The 25703-nt window shown below is 44.4% G+C and overlaps 2 protein-coding genes and 1 pseudogene across 5 annotated transcripts in view; 2 read left to right on the top strand and 1 right to left on the bottom strand.

The window, feature by feature from the left end:
- Window positions 1-2930: 2930 nt before the first annotated feature.
- Window positions 2931-7189, top strand: LOC103287303 (glutamine synthetase-like; annotated as a pseudogene).
- A 2900-nt stretch (window positions 7190-10089) lies between these two features.
- SRP14 (signal recognition particle 14) lies at window positions 10090-13922 on the top strand. 4 transcript variants are annotated; one of them, XM_054716363.1, is made up of 6 exons: window positions 10090-10193; window positions 10336-10408; window positions 10864-10994; window positions 13001-13033; window positions 13391-13425; window positions 13529-13922. In XM_054716363.1, the coding sequence occupies exons 1-6, from the start codon at window positions 10170-10172 to the stop codon at window positions 13545-13547; spliced, it is 315 nt and encodes a 104-aa protein (XP_054572338.1). In that variant the 5' UTR covers window positions 10090-10169; the 3' UTR covers window positions 13548-13922. The 4 variants fall into 4 exon arrangements, with proteins under 4 accessions (XP_054572338.1, XP_028003258.1, XP_008141211.1 ...); XM_028147457.2 differs by lacking the exon at window positions 13391-13425; XM_008142989.3 differs by lacking the exon at window positions 13391-13425 and having other exon boundaries at window positions 10882-10994.
- A 610-nt stretch (window positions 13923-14532) lies between these two features.
- EIF2AK4 (eukaryotic translation initiation factor 2 alpha kinase 4) overlaps window positions 14533-25703 on the bottom strand; it is a 100530-nt gene continuing 89359 nt past the window's right edge. Inside the window, exons 33-39 of the mRNA XM_054716364.1 lie at window positions 25368-25480; window positions 20462-20520; window positions 19331-19428; window positions 17742-17810; window positions 17104-17148; window positions 15588-15712; window positions 14533-14830 (exon numbers count right to left, since the gene is read on the bottom strand). Coding sequence (XP_054572339.1) covers window positions 14773-14830; window positions 15588-15712; window positions 17104-17148; window positions 17742-17810; window positions 19331-19428; window positions 20462-20520; window positions 25368-25480 — 567 coding nt within the window. The 3' untranslated portion in view covers window positions 14533-14772. The remainder of the gene's footprint in view (window positions 14831-15587; window positions 15713-17103; window positions 17149-17741; window positions 17811-19330; window positions 19429-20461; window positions 20521-25367; window positions 25481-25703) is intronic.

The raw sequence follows: 25703 nt of genomic DNA on the forward strand, positions 1-25703 counted from the left end.
CTGCAGCGCTGAATGCTCCCCATGCTTGGGGCCCCCTCAGCCTTGTCTGCAGCGACTTGCCCCTGCCCCGAGGATTGTCCAGCCTGAGAACACTGCCTTGTGTTGTGGTTTGACATTTCGCCTGGGTTTGCTTTGTCTCCTCTTGAAGACTTTACAACAGGAAAAATTGGGTCCCTAACCACTACCTCCTACTTCAAAGAAGATCCCTTACAGAACTGAGCTTAGAGCTTGACCCTATTGTGGGGGGAAATAAAACCTCACCGAATGTCCCAATGCCTCTGTCTGAGTTCCTGCCTGAATGTCAGTCAGGTCAGGCCAGGCCGGGAGGAGGAGGACAACAGGGGGTTCCCTCCCCAGAATATTCTGCCTGGCAGTCACGTTGCCTCATTTCAGGAAGCTGACCAAGGCCTGCCCCTCTCCAAGCTTGCTCCCAGGCCCCCTCTGACTAACAGTGAGTGTTGTGGGGCTGACCTGAATGGACCAGCCCTTGTCCTACAAGGGACTCCTCAGTGTGAGTGCTTGCAGGTGGATGGCAAGGGACAGGGAAGGGTGGTGGGCACTTGCCAGGCTTCCCCCAGGTCCACTCCAGGGCACCACTCACAGAGCACTCTCAATGGGGGCTCTCCGGCCTTGCTCTCTCCTCTACCCCCAATCTCAGGGAGGGCCTAGCTAATCCTACCCGGGGGATCTGAGAGGGGCTGGGGTGGGGGTGGAGTGAGCCGTCACCCGGGACTCTCAGCCCAGCGCTCTTCCCCCTATTGTGAAATGGCCTTGGATGAGGGCCAAGCAGGAAGCTGCCTCCTATGTCTTCTCATGTGAGTCCGGGCGCCTGGGGTGTGAGGATGGACCCCAGGCCCTTTCCTTCCCAAGGGAGGGCAGAGGCGAACACAGAGCCGACCCGCTAGGAGAGCCCGCGCTGCCCTTGGCTAACCCTGAGGGGCCTGTGCTTTTCCGGCCACCCTCTGTCCCAGCCCCCGGGGCTTCCCGAGGGCTGTGAAGGGCAGTGGGCAGGACATGGGCCTGAGGCTCAGGCTTCCAGCCTTCACTCTGCCACCACCAAGCTCGTGACCCCGGGCAAGTCACTTTCCCTCTCGGGTCTCACTCGGTTCTCTTACTTGTCAGTAACCAGACGGGAAGGGCTTGGACTGGAAAGATCTCGGAGGCTTCTTGCAGCTTGATGTTGTGACTCACTGCAGTCAGTGATTCACGGGTGTTATTGCCAGGACTTGGCTCCCATCTGACGGGAATCTGTCCGTTGTGTCTGTCTAGGTTCCCCGCGTAACTCGACATCTGCTGGTCTCTCAGAGCCGTGGAGCGGCTTCCCTGGACAATGAAGAATGAATGATGACAGAGGCCACGAGAGGAACAGCATCTGTTACTTTTGGGAGTTAGGACACCTGGGTAATTGGTACAGAAACTCTGGCTTTATAATTTCCTGTCCTTGACTTCCAGGCAGGAAATTTAAAATGTTGGGACCCCTAGTCATCACGAATAAAGGGTGCCCTCCTCCCACTCACTACCCGTGGAAGTGGGGGAAGGACGTCAGGAAGAGGACAGACTCCTTTCTTGTTGTTGTTGGGGGCAGAGTCCTTCATGCCCCAGGCCTCCAGCCTCCGTGGGACAGTTTGAGCGACAACCACGCTTGCTTTTCTTGGTCTCAGTTTCCCTCACACAACATGGGGCGTGGTGACCCTCCTCCTCCTGAGGTCCAGCAAGGAAGAAAATCACCGCAGGGGAAGACCTGTCAAAGACCACAGGTGTTTCATGAGTGCCACAGCCCGGTTCTGTGCACCCCGACTTCTGTATATACGATGGGGTGCAGTCTGTGGGGTACTGAGAACTCCTTTTAATCTCCCCAAAGCCCACCTCCAGAGTCCTTTCTTTGTTTAATATTGCCTAAGTTGCCTCCAAAAATGGAGTGTGTGTGTGTGTGTGTGACATATGTAACCATTTGTCATGAGCATATTAGCCTGGTTTGGCTCGCAGATGGGTTGCTCTGCTCCGTGAGCTGAGGTTAGTGAGCTGGGGTTTGGTGGGGGTGGAGAAGAGGGGGTTTTGGAGGATGGAATATTTGTACTCAGGGCACCGCTTGAGTAGGAGGGGAGAATAACAATGAAACCCGGCCGGGCACCATGCTTTCTCGCTTATAACAACCCACAGCTGTGGGAGGCAGACACTCCTATCTTCCAGTTGAGGAAATGGAGGCTCATAGGGATTGAAGGAGTGACTCTCCTTCAGAGACACAGCCAGAAGGTGGGGGGCCTAGACTCCAAGAACTAAGGACCTAGGAGGCGGGGAAAGCCTGTGTGGTGGTGGGCGAGGCCGGGGTGGTGGTGGGCAGGGGCTTGGATGTGGCTCCATACCCAGAGGGAGGCAGAGGAAGATGAGAGGTGGAGAGTGGACTCCCCAGCTTGTCTGCTCTGCGGAGGCCCCTTTCCCCACTTCCCACCTTCTCCTACGCGGCCCACCACCTCTCCGGACGCCGGCCGGGCCCTCAGCTCCCTCGGGCGGCGCTAATGTGCTGCTCTCCTCGGGGCGCAGAGGCAGTGCACCATGGGGGCTGGCTCTGAGGTCCGTGACCCCGGGTTCGGATCTCCACCCCACCCCTGACTGACTGTGTGACCGCGGGCACGTGGTTGTTTCACCTCTGGTGCCTCAGTGTCTCTGGCCAGAAAATGGACGTAAACAACATCCCCCGCACACGACTATTCTGAGGGTTCAAGAAAGAAGCTATTTAAAGCACTAGAAGTCAGCCTGGCACTTAGTAAATTCTTAAAAATATAAGCGATCTATTATTATCTGAGAAGAAAAAAAACACCAAAACCAGTTCCTCCTCTAATGCAGACCTTGGTCAGCTTCCTGTGACCCCACACCTCGAGCACCGCGCCTGGCCCCAGTGGGTGCTTGTGTAGTCCTCGTTCAGTGATTGAATGGATGATAATACCCGTTACGCAGAAACTTCTAGGCACGCAGCAGAAGTGACTTGGAGAAATAATGACCAGAATCTTGGGTATTGGTATGGTCCAAGGTAATGGGACAAAAGATCCGGGAAGACGGGCGGCCCCGCAGCTGCGCTTGTCCGACGTGGTCAGGGCGCCCCCTGCCGGCCCCAGGGAGCGCTGCAGGCAGGGCTCGGCCGGGCGCGCCCGCCTCTGAGATGCCCGCCTGGCCCACTTCCTTATTTTTCTGTGAGCGAAGGGAAGGCCAGGGCTAACCACCGACACTCGTGAGCTCCAGAAACTTCCCTAGGGCCCCCAGAAGGGGCCAGGGGCTGAGAAGCAGTAGCTCTCAGAAGTTTGCAAGTGGAAGTAATTTTAGCAATCTGGTCTAAGTCCTTAATATAATGGTGGCACATAAAAAAAAAAAAAGAAAGAAATACCGTGGTATTTGGTGCTTACCGCGGGCCCTTTACATAGATCATCTCACTGAAACCTGAAAACAACCCTTCGGGGTAGGTACTGTGCAGAGGAGACTGCAGGTAAGCACCTAGCTCAAAGTAAGGGACAAGAGGCAAACCCAGACCCCGCCTGACTCCCAGTCCAGTGCTCTCACCATGCCGCTCCAGGGCACTAGGGCTGGGATCCAAACCTGGGAGTTCATCCTGGGAGCGTGGGAAGCAGAAGTCCCTGGGGCCCTGCATCTCCCAAGAAGATACACAGTGAACACTTGTGGATTGACTGACTGATACAAAGAATAAAGGAATTGTCAGTTCGGAGTGTCTGGGTGGATTCAGTTTAAGGAATGTGTTGCCATGGCTACAGGGAGGTTATTCTCTCACACTGGGCACCCAGATGTCTAGGACACACCCTCAATTCCCTCTGGCCTCACCTGTGGCCTTCTCTAGGATGTTGCCACCAGAGCTAACCACTTCCCACAGACTCAGGGGGTCTGCCAGTATCATTCCCTTCTATGTTTCAAGGACACCCTCCCTCCCTTCCTTCATCCTGAGCTGACCCTGACGTCAGCACACTGGGCCTACAGTGAGGCAGTTCAGAACCTGCGGTGCCCCTCAGAGTGAAACTGGAGACCAGCACAGCATCTGGCAAGGTGGGCACTAATCCATGCTTGTTAACATCGTGACCTGCTTCTGTAGAACGAATCCGCCTTGACAAATAGAAAAGGGAACAGCCACCTCCAATCTAAGGGACTCACTTACCTCTCCCCAGTTCACAGTGAGGTAGGCACTTGAATTACATCCCCATTTTATAGATGAGGGAACTAAAAGACGGAAGGATTTAAGTAAATTTGGAATAAAAAAAAATTAGCAGGTGTTTCCAGTGAAAAACCATGTACTGAGCACACTCTTCGGTGCCATCTGATTATAGCTTTTCATGACCTTTAAACTAGTTTGCAACCCGTAGGTTGGAGAGACCGAATGGCAGTTCAGTCTATGCATATGCAAATGATTCTGTTCAACCTTCCTCTCTTGTGAGAAATTCAATTTTGCTTCCATTTATAAACTCATTTCAGTACTCCTGATCTATAAATGGTCTGTTCTTTGGATTCACCTTGAATGAGTTGTAACATCTCTCTGGTTCCCTGATTAATAATAAAGTAAATAGATCTTAAATATGTGTGTGAGAGTTATTTCACCTTTTTTAAAAAAGTGACCTCTCATTAGAGGCCATGTAATTTGCCTCCAGTCACTTAGGCAAGAAGCGGTAGAGCTGTTGTTCAAACCCAGGCGGCCAGGCGGCATCTGTGTTTATAACCATCACTGGAGTGCAGACACTGCAGAGCTTAATTGCATTCAGGTAACCACAGCTGTAAGTTAATCAACCCACATCTAAATAAGACCTTTGAACCTAATTCAAACCCTAGCCCTAATTAAAACCTAATAAGTTCAATCGTACTCTGCCTAAGGAAGGGACATGTGTGACCACAGCATTCTGGAGAGATGATCTTAGGTGACACAGGCGGACACTTCTCCAGGCCCTTAGGCCCCAGGCCACTGAGGAGTACGGGGCGTTCTCTCCTCCCCGTCAGCCTGCAGCAGCCCCGCACTTGGGGAGGCAGCTAAGGCGGGGCAAGTACACGCAGGTGTCCTCTGTTGAGGGGTTCTTGTCGCACTCAGTGCTGCCTAGGCCTTTGCCTTTGCCGAGGGCCCCAGGAAGTGGGAGGGGATTTGGGAGGTATTTTCATTTCCCAGTTCTCTTAGGGTGAGTGCAGGAGAAGGTGCCAGAAGGTGTCTGGTCCATGTAACTTGGAGACTTCGACCCAGCTTCCTGCCTCACATACTCCTCTGCTCCAAGGGCCCAAAGCCACCAACCTAATTGCAAGGCAGAATTTTGTGTTTTTGACAAAATGTAACCATGTCTTTTTAACATAGACTCTCAGTTTCATTGTTCACTGAGCTGTCTTTATTCCTGACTGATCATTAACAATTCATTGTTTTCCTCATTGGGGAATTTATTTTTGGATCTCTATTTTTAAAAGCTGACTTGCTTCATGATTGCTTTATTCATTGTTTTTAAGTTTTTAAACCTAAAAACTTAAAATTTAGCTACATTATTTTGTTTCATAGTACTGATTTTTATGATTCCTTTTTATGGCAAATGCTGCTGTTTTTTCATTTATGATAATGATATTAAATAAACTTGTTTAAGTGTAAAATGAGTCAACTTGAAGAAAAATATTAAGTAATAATTCAGGTGGTATTAGATTAGCAAAAATCAAGAAGATAATATCTTTGCCCGGCCAGTGTGGCTCAGTGGTTGAGCAACGACCTAGGAACTAGGAGGTCACAGTTCTGGTTCCCCCTCTGGGCATGTGCGGGGATTACAGGCTCAATTCCCAGTGAGGGGTATGCAGGAGGCAGTCAATTGATGTTTCTATCTCTCTCTCTCTCCTTTTCTCTCATTAAAATAAATAAAAGTATATTTTAAAAAGGAAAAAAGAAGGTGGTATCCAAATGACGGAAGGTGGCTGGTCCATAAATGATAACACTGCTTTTTGGGAATTCATTATGGGCCAGCCCCAATGTCATGGTACCCACAGTAGCACTGTCCAGTAGAATCTGTGATGACAGAAATACTCTATTTCTGTATTAGCCAAGATACACACTGAGTGGCCAGATTATTAAGATCTCTGAACGCATAATAAATCTGGCCACTCAGTGTGTATGTGTGCATATATATATATATTTTAGAGGCCCGGTGCATGAATTCGTGCACGGGTGGGGTCCGGCCAGCCTGGCCAGGGGGAGGTGACATGGGTGGTTGGCCGGCCTGCCTGCTGGTCAAACTCCTTGTCGAGGGGACAATTTGCATAATAGCCTTTTATTATATAGGATATACACAGATATACATAGCTTGGACTTTATCAGTGATATGTATCTTGACCCTGCTGCCATGTTTCAGGACCCTTTCCACAAGGATCCCAACAAGCTGGTGTTCTGTGAAGTCTTCAAGTACAAATGAAAGCCTGCAAAGACCAATTTAAGGCATAACTGTAAAGGGGTAATTGACATAGTGAGTAATCAGCACTCCTCATTTGGAATGAAGCAGGAATATACTCTTATGGGCACAGATGGTCCTTTGGTTGACTTTCCAATGGCTTCCTTGGGCCCCAAGGACCATACTACTGTGGCGTGGGAGCAGACAGAGCCTATGGCAGGCATATTGTGGAGGTTCACTACCCAGCCTGCTCATACGCTGGCCTCAAGACCAAGGGTCCAAATGCTGAGGTCATGCCCACCCAGTGGGAATTCCAGATAGGACTCGTGAATCTACATGGGATATCATTTTGATGGCCCGTTTCATCTTGCACTAAGCGTGTGAAGATTTGGAGTGATAGCAACCTTTGATCCTAAGCCCATTCCTGGGAACTGGAATGGTGAGGACAACCATACCAACTTCAGCACCAAGGTCATGCAAGAGGAAAACGGTCTGAAGTACATTGAGGAGTCCTTCCAGAGGCTGAGCAAGCAACACCAGTACTTCATCGGAGCCTATGATCCCAAGGGGGGCCGGGACAATGCCTGGAACCTAAGTGGATTCAAGGAAACCTCCAACATCAACTAATTTTTTGCTGGTGTGGCCCACTGTAGCACTAGCATCCGCATTCCCGGGCTGTAGGCCAGGAGGAGAAGGGTTACTCTGAAGGGTTACTTTTCAGGGTGACAGAAGCCCTCATCTGCATGGGTCTTCTCAACGAAACTGGTGATGAGCGCTTCCAGTACAAAGACTAAGTGGACTAGACCTGCAGCCATCGAACCCCTTCTAATTAATTCTTCATCCCGCTACCACTCTTGCCTCCCTCTCAATTGTCGTAATAGTTGTAACTCAAAGGGTGGAATATCAAAGCCTTTTTTTAATTGCTCATGAAAACAAAAGCAAAAACTTTTTACTTCCTAAGTCTTTCTTATCTTAGCAAATGGCATCACCATCCATCCAGTTGCTCAAATAAAAAACCTATGAGACAGCCCTGATTTCTTTCCCTCTTAATATTCATAACCAATTGAACATCAGTCCTGTTGACTCTACAGTGTCTTCACTTAAGGTTGTCTGTAGGTTCTGCGACTTTAAGCAAAATGACCTGCAATGAAAACAATTTACCCTAGGCTAATTTATATAAACAAGAGTTAAGTTCCCAGGGCATGTCATCAACAGTATAAATGAAACGATGTTGAACAAAATAAAGTTAATTGAGGACCTGCTGTATACCCTAATCTGATTCCAAGTGTACTAGCACCTGGACTTTTGCAATAACTTCTGTGGTAGTGTCCTGCGCGCCACCCCCCCCCACCCAATGTCTATTGTTCTAATACCCAGAACTTGTGAATATGTTACCTTAACATGTTTAAAGGATTTTGCAGAAGTGATTACATTAAGGATCTTGAGATAGGGCGGTTATTCTGGATCGTCCAGGGGTGCCCAATGGAACCATAAGGTCCTTATAAGAGGAGGATCAGAGTCAGTAGTCATCCTTCTAGACCAGTGTCGGCAAACTCATTAGTCAACAGAGCCAAATATCAACAGTACAACGATTGAAATTTCTTTTGAGAGCCAAATTTTTTAAACTTAAACTTCTTATAACGCCACTTCTTCAAAATAGACTCACCCAGGCCGTGGTATTTTGTGGAAGAGCCACACTCAAGGGGCCAAAGAGCCGCATGTGGCTCGCGAGCCGCAGTTTGCCGATCACGGTTCTAGACGGTGACTTCTAGATGGGCAAGAAAACAGATTTCCCCTGAAGCTTCCAGATGAAGTGCAGCCCTACAGACACATTGATATGAGAGGCCTGACCTCCAGATCTGGAAAAGAATAAATTCACCCTGGCCAGTGTTGCTCAGTGGTTGGAGCATTGGCCCAACCACCAAAGGGTCGAGGGTTCGATTCTCAGTTGAGGGCACGTACCTGGGTTGCGAGAGGCAACCAGTTGATGTGTCTCTCGCACATAGATCTTCCTCTCTCCCTCCCTCCCTTCCATTCTCTCCAGGAGCAATGGAGAAAATAGCCTCTGGTGAGGATTAACAACAAAAAAAGAATAAATTCACGTTGTTTTAAGCCACTAAGTTTGTGGTAAAGGAAGCTAATACGATCCTCTAGTGCAGTGGTTCTCAACCTTTCTAATGCCGCGACCCTTTAATACAGTTCCTCATGTTGTGGTGACCCCCAACCATAAAATTATTTTCATTGCTACTTCATAACTGTAATTTTGCTACTGTTATGAATCGTCATGTAAATATCTGTGTTTTCTGATGGTCTTAGGCTCTACTGCAGCGGTTCTCAACCTGTGGGTCGCGGTTGAGAACCGCTAGCAGGGTCGCCTAAGACCATCAGAAAACACAGATATTTACATGACGATTCATAACAGTAGCAAAATTACAGTTATGAAGTAGCAACGAAAATAATTTCATGGTTGGGGGTCACCACAACATGAGGAACTGTATTAAAGGGTCGCGGCATTAGAAAGGTTGAGAACCACTGCTCTAGTGGGACTCCCCGTTTCCGGCCTTGTCTCTCTACTGACATTCTCCACACCACAGAAAGGGAGATCTTTTAAAAATGTAAGTTAGATGGTCACTATCCTGTTTAAAGCTTAACGAGAAACTTCTCTTTGTACCTGGAACAAAATCCAAACTTACCATGGCCATCGGCCCTATATGACTACCTCTCCAGCTGTCCATACCCCTTCACTCCTCCTTCCGAATGCCCTCTCCATTCCCACCCCACCCAGCCTTGTGGAAACAGGGCAACCTGTTTCCCTTTGGGGCCCTTTGTCCTAGCCACTGCCTGTTGTCTGGAACCATCTGTCCCCATTCCACTCAGTTCCTAGAGCTTTCCCTGACCCAACCTAAAGTAGTTCCCTCGTAATCCTCATCTGTATCACCCTGCTTACTTGTCTTCACAGCACTTATCATTACCTGAAGCTATACTTCTTGTTTTATTGTGTGTTTCTTCTCTACTCTTTTAATCCGAGTTCCAGGAAACCAGGAGTTTAGCTTGTCATATTCTGTTGTATCCCCAACTCCTACAGCAGTGCCTAGCACAGGCTTCAGAGGCTCTCAGTGAAAACCCATCGCACGTTGAGTGCTTGACTTCAAGTCAAGGGCCTAGAGTTCAAGTTGGCTACTGGCACAGCAGGGCCTCCAACGCAGGTCTCTTGATTGAATCCAGACGTAAAACCAAGACGGGGTTCCAGTCCTTCTTGCTAGAGGTCCTTTAGGGCCACCCAGCCTGGTCAGAGAAGAGGGAGCGTTCAGAGACCCGCCATGGCAATTTAGAATAATAATAATGATAATGAAAATAACAGTAACAGCTAACATTTATCCAGAACTTCCTCTGTGCCAGGCACTGGTCTAGGTATTTAATATAAATTCATTTATTCTTCACAACCAGTGAAGTGGACACTATTACTATCCTTATGATAAGGATGGGGAAACTGAGGCACTGCACTGTTAGGTAGAAACTATAGGTTTCTATCATGTCTTCCTTTCGCACTCTCACTCCCTCAACTCTAACTGGGGAGAGAGGATTTCGTCCGGGACCAGACAGGGGCGTCCCAGAGCGCAGGCGCGGGGCAGGAGGGGCGGCGAGAGGGCGGAGGCAGGGATTGGTGGAATAGATTAGCAATCTAGAAGCGGAAGTCCCCACCCAGCCTGGCAGGAACTTCCGGCTCCGATTGCTTGGGTCTTATGTGGCTTGAGTGGGGCCCGCGGAGCCGGGATGGTTCTGCTGGAGAGTGAGCAGGTGAGCCGGGGCTGGCCCGCCGCGGGGGCGGGGCGCAGTCGGGGCTTAGCTCGGGGCCGCTGTCTTCTCCGGCGGGTGGGAGTGGGGCTGGACGCGGCGGGGCCTGGGGCTGCTTGACGGGGCCTGGTTTGTTGTGTTCCAGTTCCTGACGGAGCTGACCCGGCTCTTCCAGAAGTGCCGGCTGTCGGGCAGTGTGTTCATCACCCTGAAGAAGTGTAAGCAGCTGTCCACGCGGCCGGGCCGGGAGGAGCGGGGAGGCCGAGCGGTGCCCCAGCCTGGGTGCCCGATGTCTGGGAACCCCGAGTCAGCCCCCGACTCATTCCCGCCTTCCCTTACGTTCCTCCACCGTGTGCGGGGCACATTCGGGGCAGAGGGACCGAAGACTATCCGGGGTGCGGCCCGCAGCGCTTAGCAACTTAAGCCGGTCCGGGTTACAGCGGGGCCCGGACGTCACGGCTCTCTCTTCTCCTTGTCAAGGATCCCAGACCCCACCGCTGATAGTGGAAGTAGCAAGTCGTTTTCCAGGTTTTGGCCAAACTTGAGACAATGGCGGATAAGGTGGTTAACAGAACTAGAGCAGTGCAGGTGGATTAGGGGTCCTCTTCTATTCCTTCCCTACTTATTAGCTTTTTACCTACCTCTTAACAACGTCGGTGGCTGTGGTCACCAGGGTGCATTTTTCTTGCAGATGATGGCCGAACTAAACCCATTCCAAGGAAAGGTTCAGTGGAGGGCTTTGAGCCCTCAGACAACAAGTGTCTGTTAAGAGCTACTGATGGGAAAAAGAAGATTAGCACAGTGGTGAGTTGGGTTCGTAACACTACAGTTTTGGAGTTTAAAGACTTAAACTTAACTGAGCAGGTGGCATATCTGAACCAGTTTTTGTTTTATTTTTAAAGGAAACATTTATTTTTCGTTGATTTCAGAGAGGAACGGAGAGGGAGAGAAACATCAATAATGAGAGAATCATTGATCGTCTGCCTCCTGGGAATGTGGCCCACAACCCAGGCATGTACCCTTGACTGGAACGCCGGACCTTTCAGGCCGCAGGCCAACGCTCTATCCACTGAGCCAAACCGGCTAGGGCTACTTTATTTTTTAAAGAATAGTTGATTTTTACAGAGGAAGGGAGAAGAGAGAAACATTGAAGGGAGAATGCAACATCGATAGGCTGCCTCCAGCACAACCCCTACTAGGGATGAGCCTGCAACCCAGGTGGAACCAGCATCTTTCAGTGCACTAGACATTGCCCAACCGAGCTACACCGTCCAGGGCTTGTTTTTGTTTTAAATGAGGGGTCGTTATTGTGTAGCTCCCCAGCTGTTTTGGGATCAGTGCATTTTTTTTTTCTTTTTAAAAATCCTCACCCGAGGATATGTTTTTATTGATTTGAGAGAGGGAGAGAAACATTGATCAGTTATCTCCCATTCATGCCCCGACTGGGGATCGAACCTGCAACCTAGGTATGAGCCCTGACTGGGAATCGAACCCATAACCTCTTGGTGTATAGGATGGCACTCCAACCAACTGAGCCACGTGGCCAAGGTGGGATCAGGGCTTTCTTTTATTACCTTTGTAATAGAAAACCCAAGAGCAAAATTAAAATGAAGGTGGAAGTCAAACACTTGTTCTGCTGAAAGTTTTGTAGAAATAAAATTAGCATGTTGGTACTTATAGTAGCATTGTAAGGAGCAGTGAATGTATGATTACTTATTCCCTTAGCTTACTGTGCTGGCCCTTCCATGACCAACTTCTTGTCACCAGATGATGCTTTTAAGCTAATTATTCCTTTTCTTTGTGGTTCGCATAGTAAGCATGTAGCTATATGTAGACTTGGTACTTGAGAGAGTATAAATTTAGTCCAGAGCTCTAGTGTTGCCTTTCAAGGTGGAGGTTGAATATGGCTTGAAAGGGAACACTAGAGCTCTGGACTAAATTTATACTCTTTCAAGTACCAAGAGACTCCTTGGGTTCTGAATGAATACAGACATTCCTCTTTTTATTACGCATTGCTTTATTATGCTGCCAGATGTTTATTACCAATTAAGGCAAGGCCCTCCACGGGCAAAAAGGCTGTGACTTGCTTTGTTGTGATAATTGCTTTACTGTGGTGGTCTGGAACCAAACTCGCAGTGTTTGAGATATGCCTGTACTTCCTTATTCTGCTGGGGCAGAACCAGACTGCCCTCCGTTTCCAGGCACGTCAGTATATGATATTCGTGAGCTTGATGGCCATAATTAGTTGGTGCCTCCCTTTACCAGTTATCTCGAGGACATTTACAGTAAAGCTTATGGGGTTCTAAAAAATAAAGTTGGGTATCACGAAATAAGAAAACCCAAAGAATTTTTAGAGGTAGGATTTCTTGTGGTAGCTTGCATTTTGCTTAAATTGGCCTGAATTAAAGGAAGATAGGTTTAAAATAAGATGGGGAATAGTTTAAATGTATCCTGCAGAAAAGATTAGTACTTAGTCCTTTGACATCGCAGAACCCAGGGAGAAAATGTTGATGCCATGTGTGCAAGAGATTTCAATAGTGGTGAGAAGCACGGCTTCTTCAGGAACATAATTCTGCCTCTTTCCCATCGTGGCACAAGTCTCATGTGGAAAAAAGCTCAAATTTTGCTTGTTCCCAGGCAGAGGAGAGTGAAGTAGGAAGATAGCCTTAGTGTATCATGACCTCTGAGACTGAGAAGGAATATTTTAGCGATTAGGATGCTGTCTTCAGGAGGCTTTGGGTTCTTATCTAGGGTGCGGCAGGGGATTACTGTATGGGTCCTAGGGGTGACCATTTTCCCCTCTTTTCCAGGTGAGCTCCAAAGAAGTGAATAAGTTTCAGATGGTGAGTTTCTGCTATTCCCTGTCCCTTTCTCAGGGCAGGTCCGCATCACGTTGGGCACCGGGTGGACACTGATATTTAGGTTCACCGCTCTCCTCTGATGTTTTACCAGTAGTTTATGAATGAGAGCTGCCAGGCTATGAATTTTACTTTCAACACTGATACTGTCTTCCTTTTAAGTTTTTATAAGCTAGATTTTGCCGTTTTAGGCTTCAGATATGCTCTGCCTATAGTAAAGCTGAACAAGAAGTTGCCTATGTTTATCTGTTTTTGCTTAAAAAAAAGTGCACCTCACAGTGGGTGAGCGTTGCAGAAGCTGCTAACATGTGAGTGTTCTCCTCTTACACCATTTTCCTTCAGGAACAAGTGTCCCATGGTGTTATTTGCTTTATCAGGTAGACTTTCTGATTTGGCCACACTAAAGCCATTATGGAAACGGGGCAGCTGCCCCACCAATTTGTAGCTCTTCCCACTAAGGTCGTGCTCTGTGTCTTTTAGGCTTATTCAAACCTATTGAGAGCAAACATGGATGGGCTGAAGAAGAGGGACAAAAAGAGCAAGAGTAAGAAGAGCAAAGCAGCACAGTGAAGGCTCCAGATTCCCTGCTTTCACCAACTAACCACCACATTGCTATTTTTCCTTTGGTTTTTCCTTTTGGCCACAAAACTAGGTTTCTGGTTCCCCTACATTGTTTTCATGTGAGATTATGTTCATTTTGGACGGAAGAAGAGCTGTGATGTTTACAGGGTAGTTATAAGAAGCCAGTTTATTTTAGATCTGGCTAATTGGTCTATGTTGCCTACTTGCATATTCCTGGATTTTAGTTAAAGACTCTGCAGGCATCTGTGTGAAGAACAATGCATCATTAAACCTGTCTATTTATCAGCACTGACTATCTCTTATTTATTCTTTTTCTCTCCCCATATTAATAATTCCTGGCAATAAGTACTGATGCTGGTATGATATGATTATGAATAGGCTTTAGCCCTATCTTCTAGGTCATTGGAATTGAAACCTGAAAATTTTATTAAAAGTTGTGTTAGCTCATGGGTATTCTTCCCAACTGGCTATATAATTTCTTTTTTTTTTTAAGACTAGCTTATCGATTTTTTAAGAGAGAGAGGAAGGGAAAGGGAGAGAACCATCGAAGAGAGAGTGCAACATGGATTGGCTGCCTCCTGCACGCCCCCTACCAGGGATGGAGCTCACAACCTGGGCATATGCCCTTGACTGGGTATCAAACCCAAATCCTTTGGTGCGTAGGCGGACGCTAACCATTAGGCACACCAGCCAGGGCCAGGCTATATAATTTTATCATAGTTCCTTTAGCAAATTTGAATTCTCATAGTCAAATTAGAGTTCGCTTAACAACCTTAGGATAAGCATGTTACAAAATTAAGAATAAAGATTACAAGTTAATGATGATATTTGATTTCTTTATGCCCTTCAGTTTGGACATTTTCATGAGTTAGTCATTAGAGCTAAGGGAAGAACATGGCTGTTTTCCTGTCTTCTAGCTCCACAAAACCTTTCGTGTCAATAGATTTGCAGTTAAAAAAGAAATATATGAAAGCATTTATTATATTGCAAAAGATAAATTTATATATATATTACAAATGAAAAACTTACAAAGCTCCACTTTGCGTGACAGCTTCTTAGAATGTAAAGTTAATTTAAAATTACAATGAATATACAACATTTTACAGCTCCTGTCTGAACAATGTAATGGCTGTTCTCTAGAATTAAAATAAGATTCGGTAGTAGTCATCTCTGTAGCTATATAGGAATAGCACGGACACCCTGCAAAAGAAGGGAAAAAGTAGGATCAGTATAATGGATAGAGAACAGGGTTAGTAAAGATTTATTTTTAGAGCACCTAACTGTAGGAGTTTTGTTTAATCAAAAACAAGATGGAAGGCTAGGCACTAACATTGCACAAGTTTACAAAAGCTGTGACTGGTAAGGGTCTGCAGTATAAGGTCCTACACAAGGAGACCACCATTCACAGGCTTTGTCATTGCCTTTTAAGCAGAAGAGAATATGAACAGCTGGCTTCTGCCATGAGGACATAAAGCAAAGTAGTCACAGCTGTTTTCTATTATTTAAACATAGTTTTAGGAGTTACCTGGGTGATTAAAATTTATAATTGGGACAGTTACTTCTGAGACCTCAGTTTTGTTATTGACAAGATCATGACTGTGGTTCAGTCCTGAGTTGCAGTTCTAACATAACAACTTATCAGCCATCAAAACGCTAGACCAGTGGTCAGCAAACTACGGTTTGCGAGCCACATGTGGCTCTTTGGCCCCTTGAGTGTGGCTCTTCCACAAAATACCATGGCCTGGGTGATTCTATTTTGAAGAAGTGGCGTTATAAGAAGTTTAAGTTTAAAAAATTTGGCTCCAAAAGAAATTTCAATCATTGTACTGTTGATATTTGGCTCTGTTGACTAATGAGTTTGCCGACCACTGCTCTAGATAATAAACTATGTCACTTTAAAAATCCTCCTTGAGTTTTAACCCGTTTTGAAATCTGCGGTGCCTAAGTGATAACTTACTTTTTTCCTACTTTGATGTTATAAATTTCATCACAGACTACTTTCAGGTATCTTTGTCTTTGCTTTGGCAGGCGTGACAGCAGCTGCTTCACAGTTGTGTCAAATGCCTGTTCATCAGCATCCCACTAGAAAAAATAAATGAGACTTAACAACAGGAACTAGGGTTTATTAAGTGGCTTTTTTCTGGGTCACTAATGAAAGTCCAATGCCATTCTCCCCTTTAGTTATACTGACGAAATCATTGTAGGGCGATACTGGAACTGCTGAGCACACTGCTGGGATTCCTCTTTGAAGCATCAGTTTTCTTTACAGCAGATCACCTTATTAGATCTGGTTAACAACACAGCAGCACACTGTGTGCTGATCTGACTTTAGACCAGTTATTTCTGCCTGTTGTCTATTTTTTGTATAATGGACATACCACCTCTGATGTGCATCCATCTGAATGGATCATAAGACAATACACTGCCAATGTAGTGGTATATGCTTATTTATAAGACAACAACAGAAAATACAGTAGGAAGCGTTAGTTTTGGGGCAAAGTTCATTTTTCATCTGATTTAATGTGGATAGACAAAATATTCTTTGATATGATGTTGCAAAAGTCACCTATAGCTATGATTATAGTTAAGCGTTCTTAATAGCAAAGGTTTATTCAAAATTTAAATAGTTATTTGGTTATTTGATAACTAGTAGCCCTGTGCATGAATCCGTGTGCCAGTAGCTCGCCAGTAGCTCGCTGCTGCCCTCCAGTAGCTCTCCGCCTGCTGCCCTGCCCCTCCTGTAGCTCCCTGCTGCCCGCTTGTAGCTCGCTGCCCCACCCTCCTGATCCGAGATCCGGTTGTTACGTGGTCAGTCGTTACACTTCACGGCGTAACGACCATTTGCATATTACATCTTTATTATATAGGATTATATAGGATTAGGGTATGTACTTGGGGGGGGGGGTTACATAAAAAAGTACCTAAATTAAATTTTTACAAAAAGATCTTCCATCACTTCTGCTTCTACAAATGAGCTTCCCTAGTTGGAATGAAGGTATGACCTGTACAGTGGTTAAGAACATTGATTCCACTACTTTACCTAGGTTCAAATACTGGCTCTACTACTTACTAGTTGGGTGACCTCGAGTAAGATATTTAACCTCTCTACTTCTGTTCTCTGTAAAATGGTGATAACAATAGTACCTCTCTCTTGGGTTTGTTATGATTAAATGAGTTTAAAATTTGTAAAATACTTAGGACAAGGCCTGCCAGAGCCTGACACTCAATAAAAGCTCTAGTTATTTGTTAAATAATCTCTGAAATTTAAAAGAAAGTCACCAGAAAAGTATGATTCTTTTAAAATCTGATTTAGTAATACATATATCACATAAAGGAACAATGTTACCAAATTCCTGAAACTGACAAAAAATACCTAATATCACTAAGAAAATAATACCATTTTCAGTGTTGTTTTTTTTGGCAAAGCTTTGGGATTTTAAAAACCACAATGCAGAAGAGTTCGTTTTGCTTACCTCTAATGATAAACACTGTAAGATCGTTTCTTTGGGTAGATCCACCTGTCAATACACACAAAAATGTACATCATCTGTCAGAGAACCCCCAGCAGCACATACTGACTTGTGATGATGGTGCCACTCTGGGTGGAGCAACAGGAAAGTGGCTGGCAGAGTCCGGGATGCTACTGTCCCATAGAGCAGACTTAACCTTTTGCACTCGGATGTCGAGTGTGACTCGACACGGTTAGCATCGGTAGCAGGAATCGAGAAAAAAGCAAGCGAGTGCAAAGGGTTAATGAACCACGCATGGACAAGATCTCAGCCCTGGTGAACTACAGTCCTGGTTCCCACACCCTGCACTCCAGAGGTTTGACACTGCTACCCGCACTCAGTGTAGGCTTAGTGAGGCAAAGGCCTGAAACGTTTAGAAAAAGGATTTTCATTTTCACTTCAGAGGAAGGAAGTAGGAGAAACAAACACAAAACCTTCAATTGTTCTCCCCAGGTCTTTAGATTACATGAGATCCACATCAGTGATAACAGGCTTGTACCCCAATACTGCTGACACTGAGCAAAAAAGCCCTGACCTCTGAGGAAACTACTTTGACAGTATGGACAGAGGCCATCCTCAAAAGGTTAAAGAAAGTAACTTACAGCCAAAATTTCAATTTCACTGCTTTTCTGATGTAAGTTGGCAAGGGAGGTCTGAAGTCGGGTTTGTACCTAACAAAAAGAAAACATGTCAGAATTCAGAACCTGTCAAACCAAGCCATCTTCCTTGCCATTCTATGTCCTATTCCAGGAAACAATCACGTGACAAACCAAGGCCTAGAAAGGACCCCAAATATTATCCTAGAATTTGCGTTTAATCCACCTCAGAAAGATGTATGTGTATCCCATTATGATATCAGGGAAATGAGATTTTGTAGCCTATCTATAATTTGTTTAATAACCCACCTAAGTTGCTTATTTCTTTATAATTCTGAAATGACACCTAGTAAAAAACTCAGTGTGGTGAAACTCATGTGGAAGCAGGGAGATTTCAGTATTAAGCTAAATTTGGAAAAAGGGGAAGGTGGTAGCAACGAGAACATGGAACTGAAATACGGTAGAAGTGAAAAATTTTAGTTTCCACCAACATCCTGAGAAAAATAGCCAGGAGAGCTTACAGAAGTAAGGTAACCTGATCTTCTGTATTTCAGTCTAATTACATTTCTAAAAATGACTGCTCTCCAACACTCACCCTCTTCCCAAGTGAGGCCGGCGTCCTGACCGTGCTCAGTAGCACAGTCCATGCCGCCTTTCCTTCCATCCCTCCCAATTGGAAAACCCTAACCTTTTCTCCCTGCCTATTTCAATCCCTCAGGGACCATCTCTGTGAAGCAAATACTGACCTCTGTGTCTCCCATGTGTCTGTAATACACTCTAACACTCATATTAAATACTAGAGGCCCGATGCACAAAATTCGTGCAAGAGTAGGCCTTCGCAGCCATGAAGGCTGCCTGGATCCCTCCCTCACAGCCTCAGCGGCTGCCTCGATCCTGCGGCTGCAGCCCCGGCTTTGTCCAGAAGGACGTCTGGTCTAATTAGCTTATTACGCTTTTATTATTATAGATATTTAATTCAGCATTCTGTTACTTATTCACATCTATTGTTCTCCAAGCATAAAATGCATATGCTTCTAAGGTTACAAACTCTTTGAGGAGTGGGGCCATGTCCTATGTCTTTTATATTTTACATGGCACTTAGCACAGAATCAGGCAGATAGTAGATACCAAAATATATGTAAGGATATTTTTGCCTCAAGTCTTGGGATAGATCTCTTCTGCTTTGTTATTTAAAGCAAAAACAAACTCCATTTAGGCAGCCAATCAATGATTATCTCTCATCATTGATGTTTCTATCTCTCCTTTCCTCTCTGAAATAAAAATATATTTTAAAAAAACAACAAAAAAACCTCCACAAACTCCATCTGCCATTAGAGCCAGATGAGAAAGCTTTTGTTTAGATCCAGTAATTCTGACAGCTGCTTCTAGGGGCCCACAGTCCACACTGACGCCTCTTTGGAGGACAGATGTGGCAAAATCTTGGTGCCAGAGACATGACTGTGTTGATGAAACTTTCAGAAGCCACCAAGTTAGGGAAGTGGGAAGGAAAATATTTCCAGAACACTCGTTTATTTTCCTTTCCGGTTCCCTTCCTTTGTAGCTTACCTTAGAAAGCCCTGGACACGAACATGTACCTGAGTTTCATACCGCCGCTTAGTGCTGGCTGACAGCTTCTCCGGGGCGATCACAGTCACAGTGGGGACAACGGCTGCTCCATGGATTTCAAACAGACCTGAAACAGAGAGAGCTTCAGACTTCACGGCCGTCTCTGGTCCTCCATTCTCTAACACCGCTGAGGGGACAGAGATATTAACAGAATCCCCTCTGGGGTGACTCAATGGGGCTAGATTATGTCTGGGCCTTGTTTTCTGTCTCTGCAACTGCCTGCAATTGCCCAGGGAGAACCCAGAGCCTCAACACCCAGCAGTTTGGATGCTTCCGTCAAAACCAACAGCCTTCTCTCCTCAGGTGGGCGTGGGAAGTGACAAAAACAAAGGGAGGCAATGTGAGTCACCCAAACCTCATGTACCTATGAAAAAAATAAAACATTATCTCTGAAATAATACTTCCTTAAATTTCTCAAAGTATTTGAAATCTGATGGTGACAGAGAGTCAATACTAACAGAAATGAACCAAAAAGATCCAATTCTGTTAAAAGCCAAATATGTCTTTTGTGGACTTAATTAGGACACTTCTTTTTCAGTAAGATAGATGTGATGAAACTACAGGCATAACTATCACCACTGTTCCTGCTTGGCTTTCATGAAAAAGAAATATATATATATATATATATATATATATATATATATATATATATATATATATATAAAATTACATATATATATAATATATATAAATAAGGTACTATAAGATTATATATATCATCTTTCCCCAAGGGATTTCAAAATACTTTTCTTCAATCCTGTATATGGGGAAAATTTCCAGGAAAAGTATCCACATTTAATAAATCTATACCATAAACTAAGTTGAAGAAAGATTAAACCACTTGTAAAAATAAGGTACTAAGACAAAGAATACCAGGATCAGAAGTCACCAAATGCCCAGTAATCACCAGTAATCATCTTGTTATTTTCTAAGATGTGAGTTTCAAAGCACAGTAATAAATTCCATTTGGTACAATTAATTATGTATATGTTACTTAAAAATATATATATTTGATGCAACAAGGAGTTAGCCACATAGTGCTTACAGAAAACACACACATAAAAGCATTATTATGTTTAGATTGTAATTAGTAATTATACCTGAAGCATTAGAAAATGACCCCTTCAGATTTTGTACTGCGATATTATCGGAAGCTTCTCTAAAAACAACCAAACGAAAAAAATTAGAAAACACTCAATAAGCCAAAAGCAACACAGATTACTTACAGTGAGCTATACTTAGAGTGAATCATTTTTTAATTCAATATAAAAATATTTCATAAGTATTGGTTATTAGTGAAGGAAAAACAAAAACAACTAATTTGCACTTAATTATGCTTTTAGTCAAGAGCAGGTAAAAATGATAAAGGATGTCATTTCAAATTAACAAATGTCTAAAGACAACATTCTGATCTATTCAGCTGTTTGAAATCCTGGCTCAATATCAGAAGCTAATTTCAATGAAATGTAATGGGTGTTCTTTCCGCTCCCCTCACAATACAAGGAAACATTAGCACAGGCCGGCCGGCCCCTCTCATTATGGCAGCAGCCTTGGCTGTCACCCACTGAACATTCAGTAAATAAGGAGATTCTTTCAAAAGCTGTGAATGGATGTTCTTTCAAAGACTTTATGGCCTTTGCGAGACACAATAGCATTCTGTCTTGGGAAAACGGGGAAATAATCATTTGGAAGGAAAGATTTTAAACCTTTCCTGTTAAAACTAAATCCCATCTGGCCAATTAAGTGTCTTAATAGTGTTCATGTACTCACTATTAATTAGTGGACTTCTTTGTTTTCTCTTCTAAATCTGTCTTTGATTTGGATCTGCAGCCCTTAATACCTGGTAACTTCAAAAACATATTCCCTCAGAAAAAGCCTGATGATGAATTTATGCAAGCTAGGTGCAGATGGGAGGGGGCAGAGCCAGGGAGGGAGAAGAGCAAAACATTTATTTTTTATATATTTTTATTGATTTCAGAGAGGAAGGGAGAGGGGGGAGAGAGAGACATCAATGATGAGATTGATCGACTGCCTCCTGTAACACAGGCATGTTCCCTTGACCAGAATTGAACCTGGGACCCTTCAGTCCACAGGCCGACACTCTATCCACTGAGCCAAACTGGCCAGGGCAAAAACATTTATTTTATATTAGCCAGGATTTCTCAGTCTTAACATTTTGAGCCACATAATTCTTTGTTTGGGGTGGGCGGTCAGTCCTGTGCACTGTAGAATGTTTAGTGGTATTCCTGGTCTCTACTAGATACCAGTAGCATTTAATTTCTAAATGAAACTTATTGGGGTGAAATTGGTCAACAGGAACTGTCACCCATCACTGTCACCCACAACACGAACTATTACCCACCACTCAGGTGTGGGTTTCTGTGTTACAAGATCTGTATATTGCACCATGTACCCACCACCCAAAGGCACCTTATATTAGGACCCCTTCTCCCCCAACTCCCTTCCCTCTGGCAACCACCACACTGCTGTTTATGTTCATGAGTTTCAGTTTTATATCCCACATGAGTGAAATCACATGGTTCTTAGCTTTTTCTGACTGACTTATTTCACTTAGCATCATGTTCTCAAGGTCGGTCCATCCATGTTGTTGCAAATGGCGCTATTTCATCCCTTCTCATGGCTGAGTAATATCTCATGTATATATGTACCACATCTTCTTTATCCAGTCCTCTATCGCAGGACACTTTGGCTGTTTCCATGTCTTGTGCACCATGAATAATGCCGCAATGAACATAAGGGTGCATATATTTTTTTGAATACATGATTTCGAGTTTTTCGGGTATATACCCAGGAGTGAAATTGGTGGGTCATATGGCAGCTCTATTCTTAATTTTTTGAGGAATTGCCAGACTGCTTGCCATAATGGTTGTACCAGTCTATCAGCAGTGAATGAGGGTTCCCTTTTTTCCCAAACCTCTCCAACACTTGTTATTGCTTGTCTTGTTGATCATGGCCACTCTAACAGGGTGGTATCTCATTGTAGTTTTGATTTGCATTTCCCTAATTGCCAGTGAGGTTGAACATCTTTTCATATTGGCTGTTCATATGTCTTCTTGAGATAGGTGTATTTTCAGGTTCTCTGCCCACTTTTTGATTGGATTGTTTGTTTTTTTGGTGCTGAGTTCTTTATATGTTTTTTAAATTAAACCTCTGTTGGAGCTATGGTTTGCAAATATCATCTCCCATCTAGTTGGCTGCCTGTTTTGTTGCCGGTTTCTTTTGCAGTGTAGAAGCTTTTTAGTTTGATATAGTCCCATTCATTTATTTTTGCCTTTACTTCCCTTACCTTTGGGGTCAAGTTCATAAAATGTTCTCTATGACCCAGGTCCATAAGTTTGGTACTTATATTTTTTTCTATGTAACATTGTTTCAGGTCTGATGTTTAGGTCTTTGATCCATTTTGAATTAGTTTTTGTACATGGGGACAAACTGTAATCCAGTTTTATTCATTTGCTTGTGGCTTTCCATTTTCCCCAGCACCATTTATTGAAGAGACTATCTTTACTTGCTTTGGCTATTCGGGGTCTTTGTGGTTCTATACAAATCTGATGATTTCTTGTTCTATTTCTTTAAAAAATGGCATTGGGATTTTGATGGGGATTGCATTAAATTTGTATATTGCTTTGGGTAATATGGTCATTTTAACTATGTTGATTCTTCCAATCCATGAATACGGGATATTTTGAGTATATCTGATCTTCATCTTCCTTTGCCAGTTCAGATCTTTCCCCCTTCCTCTTGTATGTTTTTGTTGTCACAAATTATCCCTGTTTATGCTGTAAGTTTTGGGGGATCTTACTCGTAGTGCTGTGACATGTTCTTTGTTTCAGGTAGAATAACTACCTTGAGTATTTCTTGCAAGGAGGTTTTTTTACATTTCAGCTTCTGTATGTATGGAAATGTCTTTATTTCCCCTTCATATTTAAAGGATAATTTTGCTGGATATATTATTTGTGACTGGTAATTTCTCTTTCAGATGTCTGAATATTTAGCTCCACTCTCTAGTTTCTGCTGAAAAGTCAAATGACATTCTAATGGGTTTTCCTCTGTAGGTTACTTCCTTCTTTTCCCTGGATGCTTTGAGAATTTTTTCTTTGTCATTAATTTTTGACAGCTTTATCACCAAGTGCCTTGGAGAGGGCCTCTTGGATTGGAGTAACTAGGTGTTCTGTTTGCTTCTTAGACTTGAGAATCTAGTTCTTTCCATAGATTTGGGAAGTTCTCATTCACTATTTGTTTTAATAGACTCTCCATTCCATGCTCCCTCTCTTCCTCCTCCGCTATGCCTATGATTCTGATATTACTTTTTCTGATTGAGTCAGGGAGTCTCGTAGCGCTCTTTCATTTTTCTTTATTCTCAGGTCTCTCTCTTCTTCCCTCTTGATTCCTATTTTCCATATCACTAGTTCTTTCCTTTAAGTGGTTGGTTCTCTTTTCAATTCTCAACAGTTTACTCTTAATCTCCTTAAATTGCCTGCTTCATTTCCAGTATTTCTGATATATTCTTTTTTAAAGTTTCAATTTCCTTGGAGAAATACTCATTTTGTTCATTGATTTGTTTTCTGAGTGCACTGAATTACTTGTCAGTACTTTCTCGCATCTCGTTGAGTATTTTCACAACTGTAGTCTTGAAGTCTCTGTCATTTATATCACATAATTCCATGTGTTCCACCCTGCTTTTTGGGAATTATTTTGTTTTCTTTCTGGTCATCGTCATTACTGTGGTTCTTCATGGTATTTGCTGCCCTCCTTTGTTTTCGCATTTATCTCTGAAGAGGTCTTTCTACTATGTTCCAGTAGATGGCGCTGAATTGAAAGATTTTTACCGGATTTGAGCCTCATTGGCTTCCATGGGACAGTACCTCCGTGCTGCTTGGGGTGGGGTTTGTTATGCCCGCACACTAATGGTGACCCCTGACCTCTGCGGGGTCCCTCCCCAAGCACCTTTCCTGGGGTTCAGTCACAGAGGGAAACAGCGAACCTATCACAACAGCTCTTGGTTTACAGATAATATGCTTCTGGAGTCAATTTCAAGGGCAGCAGGAGGCGGGTTTTGGGAGTCTAAGCAGCAGCAAGGCTCCGTGGTTTCCTTTCTTTGTTTGAAACACCACCGCCCCCGGCCCAGCAGTGGGGAGCCCCATGGCAGAACCCTATGCTCTCTTTGGGCGTCTGCTGACTCAGTCACTGTTCTCTCTTGTTGCTCGTGCTCATGACTGCTCGCTGCTCCCCCTTCTATCCCGCTCCCCCCTGCCAGCTCCCTCTGTCCCTCCAGGCCCAAGGAAGTGCCTGCTACCACTGGCTTTCTCCCCTTTCCTGCGAGCTCCCAGCTGAGCTGCAGGGCTGCATATGCGGGCTGTCTGCGCTTTCCTGCCTTCTCGTTGCCCTGTTTATTCCCAGATGCCCGCCTTAGGTGTTTCAGTGTGCAGCTCTCAGGTGTGCATCTGTGTTGAGCAGGGACTTATTTGTTGAGTTACAGATGGCTAACTTGTTGAAATGTCAGGGGGAGAAGAAAAGAAGCACCCTTACGCTGCCATTCCTCTGACGTCACTAGCCAGTTTTAAGGCTTTTAAAACTTACTTTATTAAATTCCTATCCAGACAGTTGAACCAATTTACATTCCCATCATGAGTATATGAGATCTCTTCACAGAACGTATTAGACAAAACACTATCAAAATTCACTGATTAACAGACCAAATAAGATAATGGCAGACAGAGTTTGGCAGCTTAGCCCTTTCAAAATGATAAAATATTCCTTGACATGTTCCGGAGAACAAATGTTGAAAGTAAGATATGACTAATCTTACACAGGGGGTCATATAATTAAACTGCTGAGTTATTCAGAAACAATAGAAAGATTCACTGAAAGTTATCCAGACCTATCTTATTTCCAAAAAGGATCAAATTGATTTTTAAAGTAAATTTGCCTATGTTCTATATAGGTAGTCCCAGCTGATTTTCCGGGCTTTTGTTTTATTACAGTTACCTGATAGTCCTTTCATCACTGACTTTAGTCCTCAGTTTCTGCACAACGTGGTCCACAAGATCAGACTCCAGCACACGCTTCTCTGTTTGCCTTTCCTTCTCAAAAGACTTAACCTTAAAAAGAATGAAACAGATCCATCATTTCAGAAGCCAAAAGGCTAAATCAGAATCCTAGAGTAATACAAGGCAATAGTTTAGGGGCGATTTTGCTCCCCACAGGACACTTGGTCATGTTCAGAGACACCTCTGGTTGTGACAACTGTGGGGGCATCGAGTGAGTGGAGGCTAGGCATGCTGCTAAACATCCTACAATGCACAAGACAGCAGCCCCACAAAG

The sequence above is a fragment of the Eptesicus fuscus genome, chromosome 5 (genome assembly GCF_027574615.1).
Source record: "Eptesicus fuscus isolate TK198812 chromosome 5, DD_ASM_mEF_20220401, whole genome shotgun sequence".
NCBI lineage: Eukaryota > Metazoa > Chordata > Mammalia > Chiroptera > Vespertilionidae > Eptesicus > Eptesicus fuscus.

Excerpts from the sequence above, each read along its gene's own strand:
- SRP14 (XM_028147457.2), top strand. The coding sequence starts at position 10,170 with ATGGTTCTGCTGGAGAGTGAGCAG. Across the intron at positions 10,409-10,863 it reads GTTCATCACCCTGAAGAAGT|GGTGCATTTTTCTTGCAGAT; the intron begins GTAAGCAGCTGT and ends TGTGGTCACCAG. Across the intron at positions 13,034-13,528 it reads AAGTGAATAAGTTTCAGATG|GCTTATTCAAACCTATTGAG; the intron begins GTGAGTTTCTGC and ends TGTGTCTTTTAG.